The sequence below is a fragment of the Talpa europaea genome, assembly GCF_964194135.1.
Source record: "Talpa europaea genome assembly, chromosome: 16".
NCBI classification, from domain to species: Eukaryota; Metazoa; Chordata; class Mammalia; order Eulipotyphla; family Talpidae; genus Talpa; species Talpa europaea.
In genome coordinates this window covers 18,207,501-18,223,227 of record NC_140084.1, presented here as the reverse complement: position 1 = coordinate 18,223,227, position 15,727 = coordinate 18,207,501, and the positions used below count along the sequence as shown (strand labels likewise).

Sequence of the window (15,727 nt, the reverse complement as noted above, 5' to 3'; positions counted from 1 at the left end):
GTGAGGATGGCCACGGTGACACGGCAGTGACTTGGAGAGGTGGCCTGGAAGCAGCACCCAGCCACTGGGGGTTGCCCTCACTGCCTCCAAGGGGCTCAGACTCAGTCTGGGGATTCTTCAGCACTGGTCACAAGACCCAGCTTGGTTTCTGGCAAACACAAAATGACCCATCCCAAACCATAAAAGATTTGTATTTTATTCAGCTTGGAGGAAGTAAAGCAACCATCCCAATTTTATAAAAGGAGAAAGACAAAGCTTTGAGGGCATAAGTAACTTGCCCCAGATGGTTCAGGAGAGGCCGATCTAACTAAGATGGTGACTCACCCTGATTGCTCAGGCCCTTTGCACAGCGCAGTGCCAGCCAGGGCAGGGGGCCCTCCAGACTTAAGCCCCTGGCCCTGCATGAGAGAGGCACACAGCTTCCAACCTTTCAAAAAGAAACACTATGGCTGGTGGCCCAACTGTAAAGGGATTAGCACCCCATCTTGCCCCCTCTCCCTGGGCCCCAGGCTCAGTGCTGGGCCCCGCCCCCGCTCTTGGGAACCACGGGCGTGGCTGTGCAATCCTCCTTAGGTTTTGCAATGACTTCATACAAACTAGGACAAAGGCTATTTTAGAGGACGATTCTAGCCCAAATGGAACACCTTAAAGTGCCCCTTTACCTGATTTGATTCCTTTAATGGGGTAAGTGGCATGAGCCAGAAAGTTGGGATCGCTGAACATATCTTCCTCATAAACCACAAAGCGCAGAAATGCCAGGTTTGGGTCGTAAATCTCAAATGTCACCTTTTCCTGTGTTGACGCCCAAACAGGGCTGAGACCATTGTCATCTGGAAGGAGATCAAAGCTCATTAGTTGCCCCGCTTGTCCTGTAGCCTCCTGGTAAAACCATCCCTATATCCTTGGGCTTCAAATCGCCTTGGCAACCATGTAAACACGTGTTTATGCCAAGTGCTGAGAAAATCTCAACCATCATTTTTCTAGTAAGCAACCCTGGTAAAGTTGGACTGGCCTGGCCCTTGGTGAGCAGGGGGAGAACACCTCCCCCTTTATACATCTCCCACCTCCCCTCCCTGGGACAGGACAGGAGGGGAGGTAGATGGCAGAGCAGGAATAGGTGGGTTTGAAAGAGAAAAGGGGACAGGACATGGGGACCATATCTCTGATTGGGGGGTGCAAGGCGCTGTGCTGAAGCAGAGCTGCTCTCTGCGTATCTCTGCTCATTAAGTATCAGGTATATCAGGGAGAACCCCCACCCCCACCCCCAGCACCACAGACCAGGGAGCAACAGCGTTGCCTGTGGCTCCCGACATGAGCCATAGGCAGAGAAGGTCGCCTTGGGTACCCACTGTGTAATCCAACTGTGTAATCACTGGCCCTTTGTTTTGCCTCCCTGAGCTGAACCAGGACAAGGGGATGGTGGCAAAGACTAGAGAAGGACAGCTTGCCTGCGACCAGCTCCCTGAGGAATGGCCTGCCCAGCATGCAACCCAACTCACTTGACAACGGAGAGGAAAGGGTCCGGGCAACTTACTCACAACTGTTGTCTTAAACTTATTGTTGTCATACTCGGCTCCACATATTTCCACCTCCACAAAGGGACAAGCGATGCTTCGTCCAAGTTTGGGAAGATGGCGAGCGCCCAGCACCTAGGACGGCAAAGGATAGGCGCTGGGATTCCGGCCACCCGTAAGTGCTAGCAAGTTCCCTGGCGGGGCTAGGAGGTCTAACCACAAGCTCAGGTTGGACTCTACAGTCAGATCTGGGAGTTCCCAGTCAGCCTCGATTTCTCTACTGGAGACATCCAAACGGCCATCTGCTGGACTACCACCCAGCTGTGGACCAGGACGGGGGCTGAGAGTTAAGGAGGAGGCAGGACAGGAGCTCCCATGTCATCAGAATCAATGGGGGGGGGGGGGCCTCACCTAAGCACACAACAATCGCACTCCTGCCCAGAGGCACCCGCAGAGACAGATCCCTCACTGTCTCCCAGCTTCAGGAAAGGATGGGAAAGATGTGTGATATTCTTTTTGCAACCGTTTTTTTTTTTTTTTTTCCCCAAGACCTTTTTTATTTAATGTTTCATTTTTACTTCCTTAATCTTATGAGACAGGCAATTCATTTCTCTACTTTCCAGTTTCCCAAAAGGCACTCACAAAACTCTCCCAAAGAGTCCGTGCAGTCTCTGAAAGCTGCATGAATTTTAATAAGGCTTCATCCCTAAAACTGACCCCCGGGGAGACACGCTCTCTGGTCCCTAAAGCCTAAATGGCCAGTTTTCCACAGGTTTGATTTGGCCAGAAATCAACCTTGCTGGGACCGCAGAGTCAGCTGGGCCTGTTTTCTCACCAACCACCCCCACCCCCAATGGATGAAGGGGAGGTGACCAAGACAGATGGGGGGGGCCATCCCTCCCCACTTCTCCCCTGCAATGGCCCTGGAGTGCACTGCAGAACAGGCACTGCAGAACAAGGCCTCCCTGGCTCCCAGGGCAAGGGTGGGGAGCATGCCATTAACATTTTTTCAACTTTTTTATTTTCTTATATCATGGTTCATTTTGGTACAGTAATAGGTTTCTCCCCTTAGGTGGAGTCCCCAGAGTTCTGCCACCGCATCACCCATGAACCATCACCACAGTCCCTTGTGCTCTGCATCCCACACCATATGCCTGTCATCTGGGGTCAGCTTGCGAGTTTTGTCTTTTTTCCAGACCCTTTGCTTGGTTTCTCTATAGTCCACCTATAGGTGAGACCATCCGATATTTATCTCTTTTTTTTCTAGCTTATTTCAGCTAGCATGGGCCCGTCTGGCTCCATCCACGTTGCCACAAGTGGCGTGAGTTTGTCTTTCCTGCTCACTGAGTAGCATTCATTGTGTACACAGCCCACAGCTTCTTGAGTCACTCATCTGTTGGGGGGTGCTTGGGCTGTCTGCATCGCGTGGAGTTACCTTGACGGTCAGCGTCATGAGGATCTTGCGCTGGCTCTCCGGCGGCATGGGGTCGTGCTTCTCCGCCCTCATGCTCTCCGGCTGGAGGACATAGCCCGTCCGCCCATTGAGTGAAAACAAGGCATGATTCACCTGCATGTACTTATCTGGGGAGGAAGGTACAGAGTCTTTAGGCATGAAGAGGCAGGTCTTGTGGCCCAGAAGGCACTGTGGGGTGGGGGTGGGGGGCGATTTTATACCCAAGGACAAAAACCTGAACCATGAAAAAAATGAGAAGCTACACAAAGCTAAAAATGTCTATGTAGAAAATAGTTCTTTAAAAGCTGACGTGCTGTGGAAAGAAAAATGCTTTTAACTCAATGACAGGAAACATATAAATTTAATAAACATGGATGCTATTGTTACAGGGCAGGGAGCGGGGCAGCCCAGACCCCGCAAACCCGCCTGCTCTAAATGGGTTCTGCCATCCGCCACATCAACACAAAACATTTAAGACTTTCAAACCTGGAACTTTCCTTTTCCCTGGGGCCCACCCTGTTACACTAGGAATACCCAGGTGCCATGAAAAAAGGCGGGGTAAGAAGCAGGGACAGACAGGTCACAGGAAAGAAAAGGCAGCACTCCCTCAACACGCCCTGGCTTGACGGGCAGTGAAGGCGGGGGCGGGTGTGGAGCTACAGCAGCCCCGGGAGCCACCTCCAGGCCGCCACTTGGCTGGCTGTCTCCTCAGAGGCCACCTACACATGGCCAAGCTGATCAAAACTACCAGAAGATTTTGATTTTTACTTTATTATAGTCTCTTTCCTGGTCCCTTATTTAAGTTTTCTAGATTCCTGCTATGAGTGAGACCATCCGGTATTTTTCTTTTTCTTTCTGGCTTATTTCGCTGAGCATGATCCCTTCCAGCGCCATCCATGTTGCTGCAAATTGCATGAGTTTATCTTTTTTGATTGCTGAGTAATATTCCATGGTGTGTATGGAGCACAGGACTATGTTAAAAGACTGGGCGTCCTGGTGGTGGGTGTGGTGCTGTAACATGAACTGAAAAAGGGGCTCCTGTATATCTAGTATAACGTGGTATACCAATGTTATCTCAAAAAAATAATACAAAAAAAAAAAAAACCAAAGCTACCAGAAGAGCAGCGGGGAGGGGACATCAGGCAGCACTGATGTGCCTGACGTCTGAAGTGACGCTCAGGTACCCCTTGCAGGTACCGTGACAGAGGGTGGTGCCAGCCGCACTACGGGAGGAGAAAGGGCTGCAGGGCCTCGCAGGCCACAGCAATGGTGGTGCTTCCGGGAAGCTACAGACACAGCAAGACTCAAAGTGGCTCAGGAAGACGCTGAAAATGACTCCTGAAGAATGGACTTCAACAATGGAAGGGGAGGGAGGAGGGAGGAGGAGAAGAGGGGGAAATGGGGAGAGGGAAATGGAAGGAGAGGAGGGTACAGCAGGCAGTGGGGAGGAGGGCAAGGAGAGTACGGAGGGGGAAGAGGTTGGGGAGCAGAGAAGGGGAGAGGAAGGAGGAGAGGAATGGAGGGGAGAGAGGGAGGGGTGGGGTGGAGAAAGCAGGAGGAGGGGAGATAGGAGGGAGGGGAGGGGCAGGAGAGCATGAGAGGAGGAGGTAAATGGGGTGGGGAAGGCGGAAGGTTGGGAAAGAGGCAGGAGGGAGGGAGAGGAGGAAAAGGGAGGGGGAAGGGGTGGGGGAGGGGCAGGGAGGTGGAAAGAGGACAGGAAGGGATGGGGAAGGGGGAGGGAGGGAAAGGGATGTGGGGACTGGGTGAGAGGAGCAGCAGGAGGGTGGAGAGGGGTGACAGCAGGGAGGGAGGGGACAGAAGAGGGAAGGACTAAGGGGAAGGGGTTGTGAGGGAGAGAGAAGGGGGAGGAGGGGAAGGTGTGAGGGGGGAGGGAAGGGAGGGGAGGTGGAGAAGGGTGTGAGGAGGGAGGGAGGTCGGGGAAGGGGACAGAAGGGGATGTGGGGGAGAGGGGAGAGGGAGGGTAGAGAGGGGCTGCAGGAATGGGAGGGAGGAGTGGGGAGGGGTGGAGGAAAGGGGCAGGGGAGGGGAGTGGGGAAGGGTTAGAGGGAGGGGAGGGAGGGAAGGGGGTGCCGAGAAATGGGTGGAAGGGGAGATGGAAGGGGGAGGGGAGAGGAAGGGTAGGAGGGAGGGGATGGGATTGGGGTGGGAGGCAGGTCAGGAGAGAGGGAAGGGGGAGGTAGGGAAGGGGTGAGGAAGGGGAAGTGGAGGGGAATGGAGGGGCTGGGGAATAGGTGGAGGGAAGGAAGGGGAGGTGGGGTATGGGTGGGAGGGGAGAATAAGGGGGAGGGGAGGGTTGAGAAGGGTAGGAGGGAGCAGATGTGATAGGGTGGAAGGGGAGAGAGGGAAGAGGGACATGGGGAAGGGGGTGAGGGAGGAGAGGTGGAGAGGGGCAGGAGGGGAGGAGGGGAGATCGGGAAGGGGCAAGGATGGGAGAGGGAGGCGAGAGAGGTAGGGGAATGGGTGAGGGAGGGAAGGGGAGAGGAGGTAGGGAAAGCGTAGGAGGGAGGGAGGGGAGGGTGGAGAAGGGTGGTGGGGAAGAGGTGGGGATGAGGAAGGGGAGGGGAAGTAGGGGAGGGGAGGGATGGGAGGGGAGGGAAGGGGGATAAGGGGAAGGGTGTGGGGGTATGCAGAGGGGCAGGAGGGAGGGGAGTGGAGGTGGGGTGGGGATAAGGCAGGGGAGGTAGGAGAATGGGTGCGGGAGGGAGAGGGAAGGAGGGGAGGGGAAGTGGGGTATGGGGTAGGGGTGTGGAGGTAGGGGGCAGGAGGGAAGGGAGGGGAGGTGGGGAAGGGGCAGGGATGGGAGAGGGAAGGGAGGGGAGGTAGGAGAATGGGTGGGGGGAGAAGGAAAGGGAGCTATGGGTTGGGGTGAGGGAAGGGAGGGGTAGTGGGGAAGGGAGATGGGAGAGGAGGGGAGGTAGAGGAATGGGTGAGGGAGGGGAGGGAAGGGGGATAAGGGGAAGGGGTGTGGGGCTGAAGAGGGGCAGGAGGGAGGAGAGGGGCATTGGGGTAGAGGTGGGGATGGAGCAGGGGAGGGAGGGGAATGGGTGGGGGGAGGAAGAGGGAGAGTAGGGGAGGGGTGGGAGGAGGTGAGGGAGGGGAATATGGGGAAGGGGTGAGGGGGTGTGGAGAGAGAGGGGAGGGGAGGTGTGTAGGGGTGGGGCTGAGGGAGGGGAGGTAGGGGAATGGGTGGGGGTAGAAGGGGAGGGGGAAGTGGGATATGGGGAAGGGGTGAAGGGAGGGTAGAGAGGGGAGGGATGAAAGGGAGGGGAGGTGGGGAAGGTGTGGGGATGGGAGAGGGAGGGGAAGGGTGGAGTGGAATGGGTGGGGGAGGGAGGGGAGATGAGGGAGGATGGGAAGGGGGATGTGGGGTGGGGGTGGGGGAAGGGAGGGGAGGGCAATGGGGAAGGGGGATGGGAGAGGGAGGGGAGGGAAGGGGGATAAAGGGAAGGGGTTGGAGAGGGGCAGGAGGTAGGGGAGGTGGGGTAGAGGTAGGGAGGGGAGGTAGGGGAATGCGTGGGGGAGGGAGGTGAGAGTAGGAACGGGAGGGAGGGGTAGTGTAGGGACGGGAGGGAGGGGGAGAGTAGGGACGGGAGGGAGGGGGAGAGTAGGGTTGGGACAGGAGGGGGGGAAGCAGGATATGGGGAAGGGGGTAGGGGTTGTGGAGAGGGGCAGGAGGGAGAGGAGGGTAGGGGTGGAGATGAAGGTGGGAGGTGGGGAACGGGTAGGGGGAGGGAGGGGGAGAGGAGGGAGGGGAGGGGGGAAGAGAGGAGGGGGAGGCAGGATATGGGGAAGGGGTGAGGGTAGAGAGGGGCAGGAAGGGAGGGAGGGAAGGTGGGGAAGGGTGGGGATGGGAGAGGGAGGGGAGAGGGGAATGGGGAGGGGAAGTAGGGAAGAGGAGGGTGGGAGGGAAGGGGGATATGGGGTTACATGAGGGAGAGGAGGGTGGAGAGGGACAGGAGGGAGGGGAGGGGCAGTGGGGAAGGGGGATGGGGGAGGGAGGGGAATGGGTGGGAGAGGGGGGAGGGAAGGGGGATATGGGGAAGGGGTGAGGGTGGTAGGGTGGAGAGGGGCCGGAGGGGAGGGAGGGATGGTGGGGAAGGGTTGGGGATGGGAGAGGTAGGGGAGGGAAGGGGTAAGGGGAAGGGGTGGAGAGGGGCAGGAGGGAAGGGAGGGGTGGTGGGGAAGGGGTGGAGGGGTAGGAGGAAAGGGAGGTGGGGTAGGGGTGGGGATGAGGGAGGGTAATGGGTGGGGGAGGAGGGTAATGGGTGGGGGTTAGGGTTAGAGGAGGTAGGGGTGGGGGGAAGAGGGGAGAGGGGAAGCAGTATATGGGGAAGGGGTGGGGAGAGAGTAGAGGGGCAGGAGGGGAGGGGTAGAGGAGGGAGGGGTGGGGGGAGGAGGGAAGTGGGATTTGGGGGAAGGGGTGAGGAAGGGAGGGCAGAGGGGCAGGAGGGAAGGGAGGTGGGGTAGAGGAGGGAGAGGAGGAAAGGGTGTGGGGGAGTAGGGAAGCGGGATATGGGGAATGGGTGGGGGGAGGGTAGAGGGGCAGAAGGGAAGGGAGGGAGGTGGGGAAGGGGTAGGGATGGGAGAGGGAGGAGAGGGAGGGGAATAGGTGGGGGAGGGGAGAGGAGGGTGGGTGGGATGGGGGATATGGGGTGGGGAAGGGGGATGGGAGAGGGAGGCGAGGGGAGTTAGGGGAATGGGTGGGGGATGATGGGGGTGGGGATGGAAGAGGGAGGGGAATGGGTTGGGGATGGGAGAGGGAGGAGAGGGAAGTGGGGTAAGGGGAAGGGGTGGAGAGGGCAGGAGGGAAGGGAAGTGGGATAGGGATGAGGGAGAGGAGGGAGGGGAATGGGTGGGGGAGGGGGAGAGGAGTTAGGGGTGGGGAGGAGGAGGGGAGGGGGAGGAGGGAGGGGGAAGTGGGATATGGGGAAGGGGTAAGGAGGGGAGGGTACAGGGGCAGGAGGGAAGGGAGGGAGGTGGGGAAGGGGTGGAGATGGGAGCGGGAGGGGAGGGAGGGGACTGGGTGGGTAAGGGGAAAGGAGGGTGGGTGGGAAGGGGGATATGGGGTGGGGAAGGGGGATGGGAGAGGGAGGGGAGGCAGGGGAATGGGTGGGGGAGGGGAAAGGCAGGAGGGTAGGAAGGGGGATATGGGGAAGGGAGGGAAGGGGTATAAGGGGAAGGGGTGGAGAGGGGCTGGAGGGAAGGGAGGTGGGGTAGGGGAGGGAGAGGTAGAGGAGGGAGGGGTGGGGGAGGAGGGAAGTGGGATATGGGGAAGGGGTGAGGGGGTAGGATAGAGGGGCAGGAGGGAAGGGAGGGAGGTGGGGAAGGGGAGGGAAGAGAGGGGGGGAATTGGTGGGGGATGGGAGGGGGAGGCTAGGGGAGTTAGGGGAATGGGTGGGGAAGGGGAGGGGAGGGATGGGAGGGGATGGGAGAAGGTGAGGAGGGAGGGAGGGAAAGGGTGAGGGGTGGAGAGGGCAGGAGGCAAGGGAGGGGAGCTGGGAAGGGGTGGGAATGGGAGAGGGAGGAGAGGTAGGGGAATGGGTGGGGAGGGCAGGGGAGGGATGGGTGGGGATGGGAGAGGGTGAGGAGGGAGGGAAGGGGTGAGGGGGCGAGAGGGTCAGGGGGCATGGGAGGGGAGGTGGGGAAGGGAGAGGGAGGGAAGGGATGGGTGGGGATGGGCTAGGAGTGGGTAGGGGAGGCGGGGGATGGGAACAGGTGGGAGGAGAGGGGAAGGGAAAGGGAGGGTGGAAGGGGCAGAAGGGAGGGATGGGGAATGGGGAGGTGGAGGTAGGATGGGAGAGGGAGGGCGAGGGAAGGGGAGGGAAGGGGGATGGGGTGGGAGGCAGGATGGGGGATGGAGGGGATGGCAGGGAGTGGGTGGGGGAGGAAGGGGGAGGGAAGGGTCTGAGGAGGGCAGGCCTGGGTGGGGATGGAGAGGAAGGGGAGGGGGATGGGAGGGAAGAGGAGGTGGGGATGAGGTGAGAGGGAAAGGGAGGGGAGGATGTAGGGGCCAATGGGAGAGGAGGGGATGGGCGGGGAGGGGAGTGGAGAGGGTGGGGGACGAATGGGAAGTGGGGAGGGGAGGGGATAGGAAGGGGAGGGGAAGGGGTGGGAGGATGGGATTGGGGGGGAGTTGGGAATGGGCGGCAGGGAGAGTGGGGGGCAGGTGGAGAGGGGCAAAGGGAGAGGAGTGTTTGGGAGGGGAGGCTGGGGAAGGGATGGGAGGAGGGAGGGGAGGGAGGCAAGGGGAGGGGGGAAGGGGGGATGGAAGAGGGAGTGGAGGGGAGGGGAAGATGGGGAAGGGCCAGGGAAGGGCTGGGAGAGGGCTGGGCAGGTAGGGAAGGGGGAGCTGGGGTAGGGGTGGGGATGCGAGGGGAGAGGAGGTAACAGAAAGGGGGGAATGGGTGGGAGGGCAGAGGGAAGGGCGTGGGAGGGGAGAGAAGGTTGAAGGGAGAGCGGAGGATAGGAGGGGAGGGTGGAGAGGGGCAGGAGGGAAGGGAGGGGAAGGGGAGTCAGATGAGGTGGGGGATGGAGGCTGGGCAGGGAGAGGGAGTTTGGGGAGGAGGGAGGGAGGGAGGGGAGGGGTGGTGGGCAGGAAAGGGATGCAGGGGATGTGGGAGCTGGAGGGAAGGGGAGGAGGTGAGAGAGGAGGGGAAAGGTGGGGGGGGAGGGAGGGGGGGAGGGAAGTGGAGGCTGGAGGGCGTGGCAATGGGGAAGGGGTAGGAAGGAAGGGAGAGGCGGGAACAGAAGGGGTGGAAAAGAGGGTGAGGAAGAGCAGGGGAGGGGCGGGAGAGGGAAGGGTAAGATGGGTGGGGGGAAGGGGCAGAAGGGCAGGGGCGGGAAGGGAGAGGAGGGGGGGAGGGGAGGAGGGAGGAGGGGCTCCGCGCCCTCACCGGGGGTCTGGAAGTTGAGCGCCACCATCTGGGAGCCGCACAGCCAGAGGCGGAAGGGATCGTAGTTGGAGGAGTCCACCCTCTGTCCCTTGGGGTACACCCGCGTCAGGCCCTTCTGGTTGTATTTCAGGAGCTCGATGGGCTTCTGTCTCGTCACGCTGTCGGCCTTCGTCTCCACGAAGGAGCGGATTTCTCTGTAGTCGGGGTTTTCTGCACAAAGAGAAGAGGCGGTCACTCCCGCCTGTGCCTGTGCTTTCTTAACGCTGGCCCTGCAACAGCCGGAGGCCGGGGCCTTCCAGGGGGGTGAGGGAGACGGGGTTGTGGGGACCGGGCCTGAATCGGTACTGCTCTGGGCTCTTGCCCTTGGGGACCCCATCAAGGAGGCCGTTCAGGTCCGGATCCCTGGAACCTGTAGTCTGATACAAGCACTAGGGACTTCACAGGCATGATTAAACCAGGAGCTTGAAATGGGGTGACTACCTGGGCCCTAGAAGTAATCATAGGCTCCACTCCGAAGGGCAGCAAAGGGACATCTGGCTACAGGAAGAGGGGACTAATGTGGCCACAGGCCGAGGAGTGGCAGCAGCAGGAAGGGAGGCTCTCCAGAGTGTCTAGAGGGTGCAGGCCCCCACGCCCCCTGTTTCAGACTCTGGTCTCCTGGACCATGGGCTAACACGTTTTCAGCCACCAAGCTCGTAACTTGTCATGGCAGCAGCAACCTGGACCAGCCTTCAAGACAGTCCCTCAGAACCTACCAGAAGGGCCCCTTCCACCAGCACCCTGGCCCTAAGGACAGCCTCGAGGGGAGACGGTACCTAGGTTGTCCTTCGTCTTGCTGGTGGGCTTGCAGTAGACGACCAGGTCGGAGAGCTCGATGGCGATGGACTGGTTCTTCTCCCAGTACCTCAGGTTGTTCTCCTGTTTGGAGCCAGCGCCTCAGTTCCAGAGCTCAAGCAGGGCCTGAGAAACCCCATGCCCTGCGGCAGTTTCCCTCCCGGCTGAGCCCTTGTGGGCCCCAGCATGCTCAGCTCTTCAACAAGGTGACTGCTCTCCCGCCCCAACCCTCTGCTCTTGGCCTTCTGTACCCTCTGTTAAGATTCTCAGCTTCTGGGCCTCCCTGGTGGCGCAAGCGGGTAAGCGCAGCACTGGGAAGCTGCCCGCAGCCAGATCTCGGGACAGCCAGGGAGGTGACCCACATGGTGTAGCAGACCTCTCCCTGTCCTGCCCGCTGCTCCCCTCAGCAGTGTATTTCAGCCAGTCTGCCTGTTCTGCTCCCCACTCTGACTCTGGTGAATCCTCTCACCCCCCGCACCTCTGGCCTGTACCCCAGTTCTTGTATCCATAAATAGATAAATCTTTAAAAAAAAAATTCATCAGCTTCTTAGTTCTCTAAGCCCGTGACCGCATGTCCTCGTGGGCTCTGCGGCCCAGCGTGCCAGTCACAAACACTGTCCACTGCAACGTGCAGCGCCTGCCCCTCTGATTTCACCATCACAGCTCCCACCAAAGGGTTCCAAGGCCCAGACCACGTGCCACAGACTAGGAAGGCAGTTCCTCTTGGCAGACCCTTGTCAAATCCATCTCCATCCAAGTAAGGATGAGCGTCGACCTCAACCCCAACCGGACAACCCCGAGGCCTCACCAATTCTGACTCTATCCTCCCACTGACCCAAGGGGAACCTTCACAATGTCATCAGCAGGTAACACACAGCATTTGGGGGTGTTTAGCTTCAGGCATCACACACTTCCCCCAAGAGGTAGAAACTGCATCAGAGAAAGGCTGAGTAGCTTCCCCCACGCCTCACAGCAGGCTGGAGCTAAGAGGCTTCAGCCACATAACCACTCTGCCTCGCCCCTTAGACACGCCACCAGCCACAGCCCAGACTCCTCTGAACCACAGCAAGGACCTCCTGCTCCGGGCCCCGCAGTCCCCAACCTCCCCACCTGCCTCTCCACTAGATGTCTCCTCCTCTGGGACCCCACCCAAACCATTCCTTCTCCAGAAAGTCTTCCTGGATAGCGCCAGTCAAGACAGGGGGAGATGTGGCCTTCCTCAAGCCTTCCAGAGCGTGCACCTGCTCTCAGCCCCCACCACCCCTCAGCGGCCGTCCTCCATCAGCACTGCCCATCAGTGGTGCCCAGACCTGCCTCCCCGTGAGAGCAGGGCCCGCGGGCAGCAAGTGCTCAGGTGCAGCCTGCATAACACGGGAGCCAGAATTAGGAGCACAGGTGTGAGACCCAACCCTGCTGTTACTGTGTCACCGGGACAAGTCACAAATGCCCCCGCACCAGTGTCCTCCACTGTAAAGTGAGGCTCCAATGTAATGAGCACTCAGCCCTCCCCATACCGCCTGGATGTCCTGGGCACAAACCACAGGGGTCAGGCTAGGAGGGCAGCTGTGGTGGGAAGGGCATGGAGCGAGAGGCAGTGTCCTTGTATCAGTGTGACCTTGTTCCCCTGCCACATAACTGTTCCCAGGGGGGCTATCTGGGAACAGGAAACCCAACAACACACAGCTCACTTCTAAGGTGGATAGAACTGCTTTAAAAGGTGGCATGAGGGGCCTCCCTGGTGGTACAAGAGGTTAAGCACCACACTATGAAGCAATCCGCAGCCTCTGCAGCACGAGTTCGATCCCTGGCCTGCCAGGAAGCTACCCACATGGTGCAGCAGACCTCTCCTGTCTCCCCCGCTGCTCCCCTCAGCAGTGTACTTTGGTCAATCTGCCTGTTCTGTTCCCCACTCTGTCTCTGGTGAATCCTCTCACTGCCCCCCACTGCATCTCTGGCCTGTACCCAGCTCTTGTATGCATAAATAAATAAATCTTTTTAAAAAGGAGGAGGGGCGCGTGTGAGAATGCATGGGATGCACCCAGTCTATGATGAACGAGGAACACAGGGACCCCAAGCACTGACGAGTCTCGGAACGCCACGTTTCCCCAGCAGTTCAAGAAGAAACAGCAGCTGCTTCTTCAAATGTGCACGACCACTCTCCAGGCCACCTCCATGCCATGAAGTCACCACACATTTCACTGCTCAGACCCTGGACCCTAACACCTAGGTGAATCTTAGGGACTTGTCTTTCGCCATCGGCCAAAGGAGGCCAGAGACTGTAAAATGACAGAGGCCAGCTGGGCTCCCAGGGATGGCCGTGACCGGAAGGCATGGGCGAGGAGCTGCTTCTATGGACAGGACAGGGCCTGGCCCTCACTGCTCTTGATACAGAGACAGTGGATTCCGCTGACTCAGGGGCATTCAACCTTCCCATGTAATAAGAAGACTTAAATAAAATTTCTTATGAAATCTTAGCAGATGTAAAAACCAATTAAGGAGGAACGTCGACAAAAGGCAGAAAATAACAGCCCTTAATAACAGCGAGGCTTAATTTCTTTGTGCAGGAGGAGGGCGTGGTGGGCGGGGAACCTGAAACGAAGTCACATTTTTTTGCCGCTAACTGAAGTAGAAAGCCAGGACACGCCAGGCAGAGGGTGGCATCTCCATGCCCATCTGTACCCCGGAGCCCTAGCTCCATCTACACAAGCCAGAGTTTCAGGGCCCATGGGAACAGCCCCCGAGGGCGCTCTCACCACCAATCCCCCCCATTCTCAGCTGGAGGGCTGCCTCCCAGATACTAGAACCCGCTCAGGAGGGCCACCTGCTGGCGAGATTTGCCAGTACAGCTGCGAGGACTATCAGCAAGGGAACACCTCTCAAAGGAGACGGAGGAGGTAAGATCCACGCCCTGGCAACAGTGGCATCCCCCTGTGCCTTGGAGATGTGCTGGCACTAGCAGGCACTGGTGACACTCCTCCAGAGGAAATGGCCTGCCTGGCACGTGGCTCATCCTGAGTGACAGGTGATGGTGACACAAGTCTCGGAGAAAGTTCAGGATATAAGGCCTCTGAGTAGATTCTGGGAAAGAAGGCAGGCCCTGCAGGGAGGATGCGCATTCCATGGCCCTCTGCAAAGGTTTCTAAAGAAGAGGACCTCACAGTAGAGGAAAGGGTGACTCAAGGAATCACACTCTAGATACCAGCCAAGATGTCAGGCCCCCACAGGGAGGGACAACCCTCCAAGTACACTGGGGGAGAGAGAATTACCCACTGTCAGCAGAGGTCAGAGGGACCAAGAGGTCCTGGGAAAGCTTTAACATTAGTCTTTTCAGTCCAGATCTGCCTTAAAAGTGGGTACATGTGAAATCCTAATATTTCCTAGTTCTGTGCCCATAAGAAAACAGGCAGGAAAGCACCCCCAGACCCCTGGCAGGCCGTCATGACCCAAGCCCAGGCCAGGCGCCAGGCACTGGGCCTCGCCCCACTTCATTGTGGGAGTGAGGTATGTGGCCCCACATTTTGCAGACAAGGACACCAAGGCCTGAGCAGTGTGGTGACAAGCTCAGGGTCCAGGTCTGCCCGCAGGCAAGCCACAGCCTGCCCACTTCTAACCCTGTCCTCACCCCACCCTCCTCAAAGCACTTCCAGTCAAATACCAACATTGCAGTCACAAGAAGGCCAGTCCATTCCCCTCGAGGGGACATTCCTCCCCCAGAACACAGAGAACTGGGTCTTGTTGACTGTGCTCCCTGGGCACAGAGCAGGTTGGGGAGCTGGCTCAGAGGAAGCCACTATGGAAGGATCCTTTGAACAAGGCTTAGAAGCAAGAAAATCTGGTAGATGAAGAAGCACCATTTCCTTCTTAGGTATTACACAGGGCCAGTCAGCTCTAAACCTCAAATGTTGACCTGCACACACTAAGCCAGGTGAAGGTTCAAACCAGTTGCAGCTTCCCAGGAGGACCTCCAATATCCCCCTCACTGGGACAGACAGCTGCTCCTACCTCACTCCTCCCTGAATTCTGTCTGGCCCTTGGGTCCACTCCTCCCGCTGCCTGGACACACCTACGGCCTCAGCAGAGTGCCAGATACCTGAGCATGTGGGCCCACCTGGGCCTAGGTGGGCCATGCCTACCTTGGTGTCGATCTTCCAGGTGATCTCCCGGATGCTCTGGAACCACTCGAAGAGTTCCTCCACCCGGTCCGTTGCAAACTCCACGGGAGGGTCCCCCTGCTTCTTGGGCTCCAGGATAAAGACGAAAGTCTTCTGGTTTTTCCCTTGGGGGGCTTTCACTTTGGGAGAGAATGACAGAAGTTCTGATCAGTGTGCTTCGAGGCCACAAAGGCCAAACTTCATGCTGCCAGAGCCACTTCCCTGAAGCCAGGCACATGGCCCAGCTGTAGCCTCGGGCAATGCAGATGGGCCCTGCGGGAGGTGGCACCAGGAGTCAGGCACACACTCCCACCTAAGGCAGACAGTGGCACAAGCAGCTTTACCTAAGAGGTGAGTCTGCTTCCTAATCCCAGTATCTGAGAATGTACCGTCATTGGGAAGCTGAAGGCAAACTTGGCTCTCAGGATGAGGTCACCCCTGGATTCTAGGATGGACCCTAAATCCAAGAACTGGACTCCTTCTCAGAGAAAAGGGGGAAATTAGAGACACAGACACAAGAAGGATGACGATGACAGTACACAGGTAAAGCTTGGAGTGACTGGCCACAAGCCAAAGACACCAAGGGTGACCAGCAGCCACAGAAGCCAGAGGGGGGCACCTGACAGATTCATTCTTCACAGGAAGCATTTTCTAAATAAGAGGAGACGTCACCTGCCAAATAGTACCATCAGTTAAGATCTCTGAGCTTTTACATAGCGGGCAGTATTCTAAGCAGCTGATGTGTGCAATCTTATGTCATCCTTATTGCAACCTTTTGAGGTTGCTGCTTGGTTAAGCCCTTTTTTTTTTTAAATTTAAATTTTATTTTTATATTCCCCATACAATTACAGCCCCCTTATT

At 58.2% G+C, this 15,727-nt stretch overlaps 1 protein-coding gene across 1 annotated transcript in view; it reads right to left on the bottom strand.

The window, feature by feature from the left end:
- Positions 1 to 15,727, bottom strand: part of PLCG2 (phospholipase C gamma 2) — a gene marked incomplete at its 3' end in the record, with an annotated part of 131,541 nt that overhangs the window by 17,731 nt on the left and 98,083 nt on the right. Inside the window, exons 24-29 of the mRNA XM_084257077.1 lie at positions 14,849 to 15,006; positions 10,697 to 10,799; positions 9,882 to 10,091; positions 2,950 to 3,095; positions 1,535 to 1,649; positions 663 to 830 (exon numbers count right to left, since the gene is read on the bottom strand). Coding sequence (XP_084113203.1) covers positions 663 to 830; positions 1,535 to 1,649; positions 2,950 to 3,095; positions 9,882 to 10,091; positions 10,697 to 10,799; positions 14,849 to 15,006 — 900 coding nt within the window. The remainder of the gene's footprint in view (positions 1 to 662; positions 831 to 1,534; positions 1,650 to 2,949; positions 3,096 to 9,881; positions 10,092 to 10,696; positions 10,800 to 14,848; positions 15,007 to 15,727) is intronic.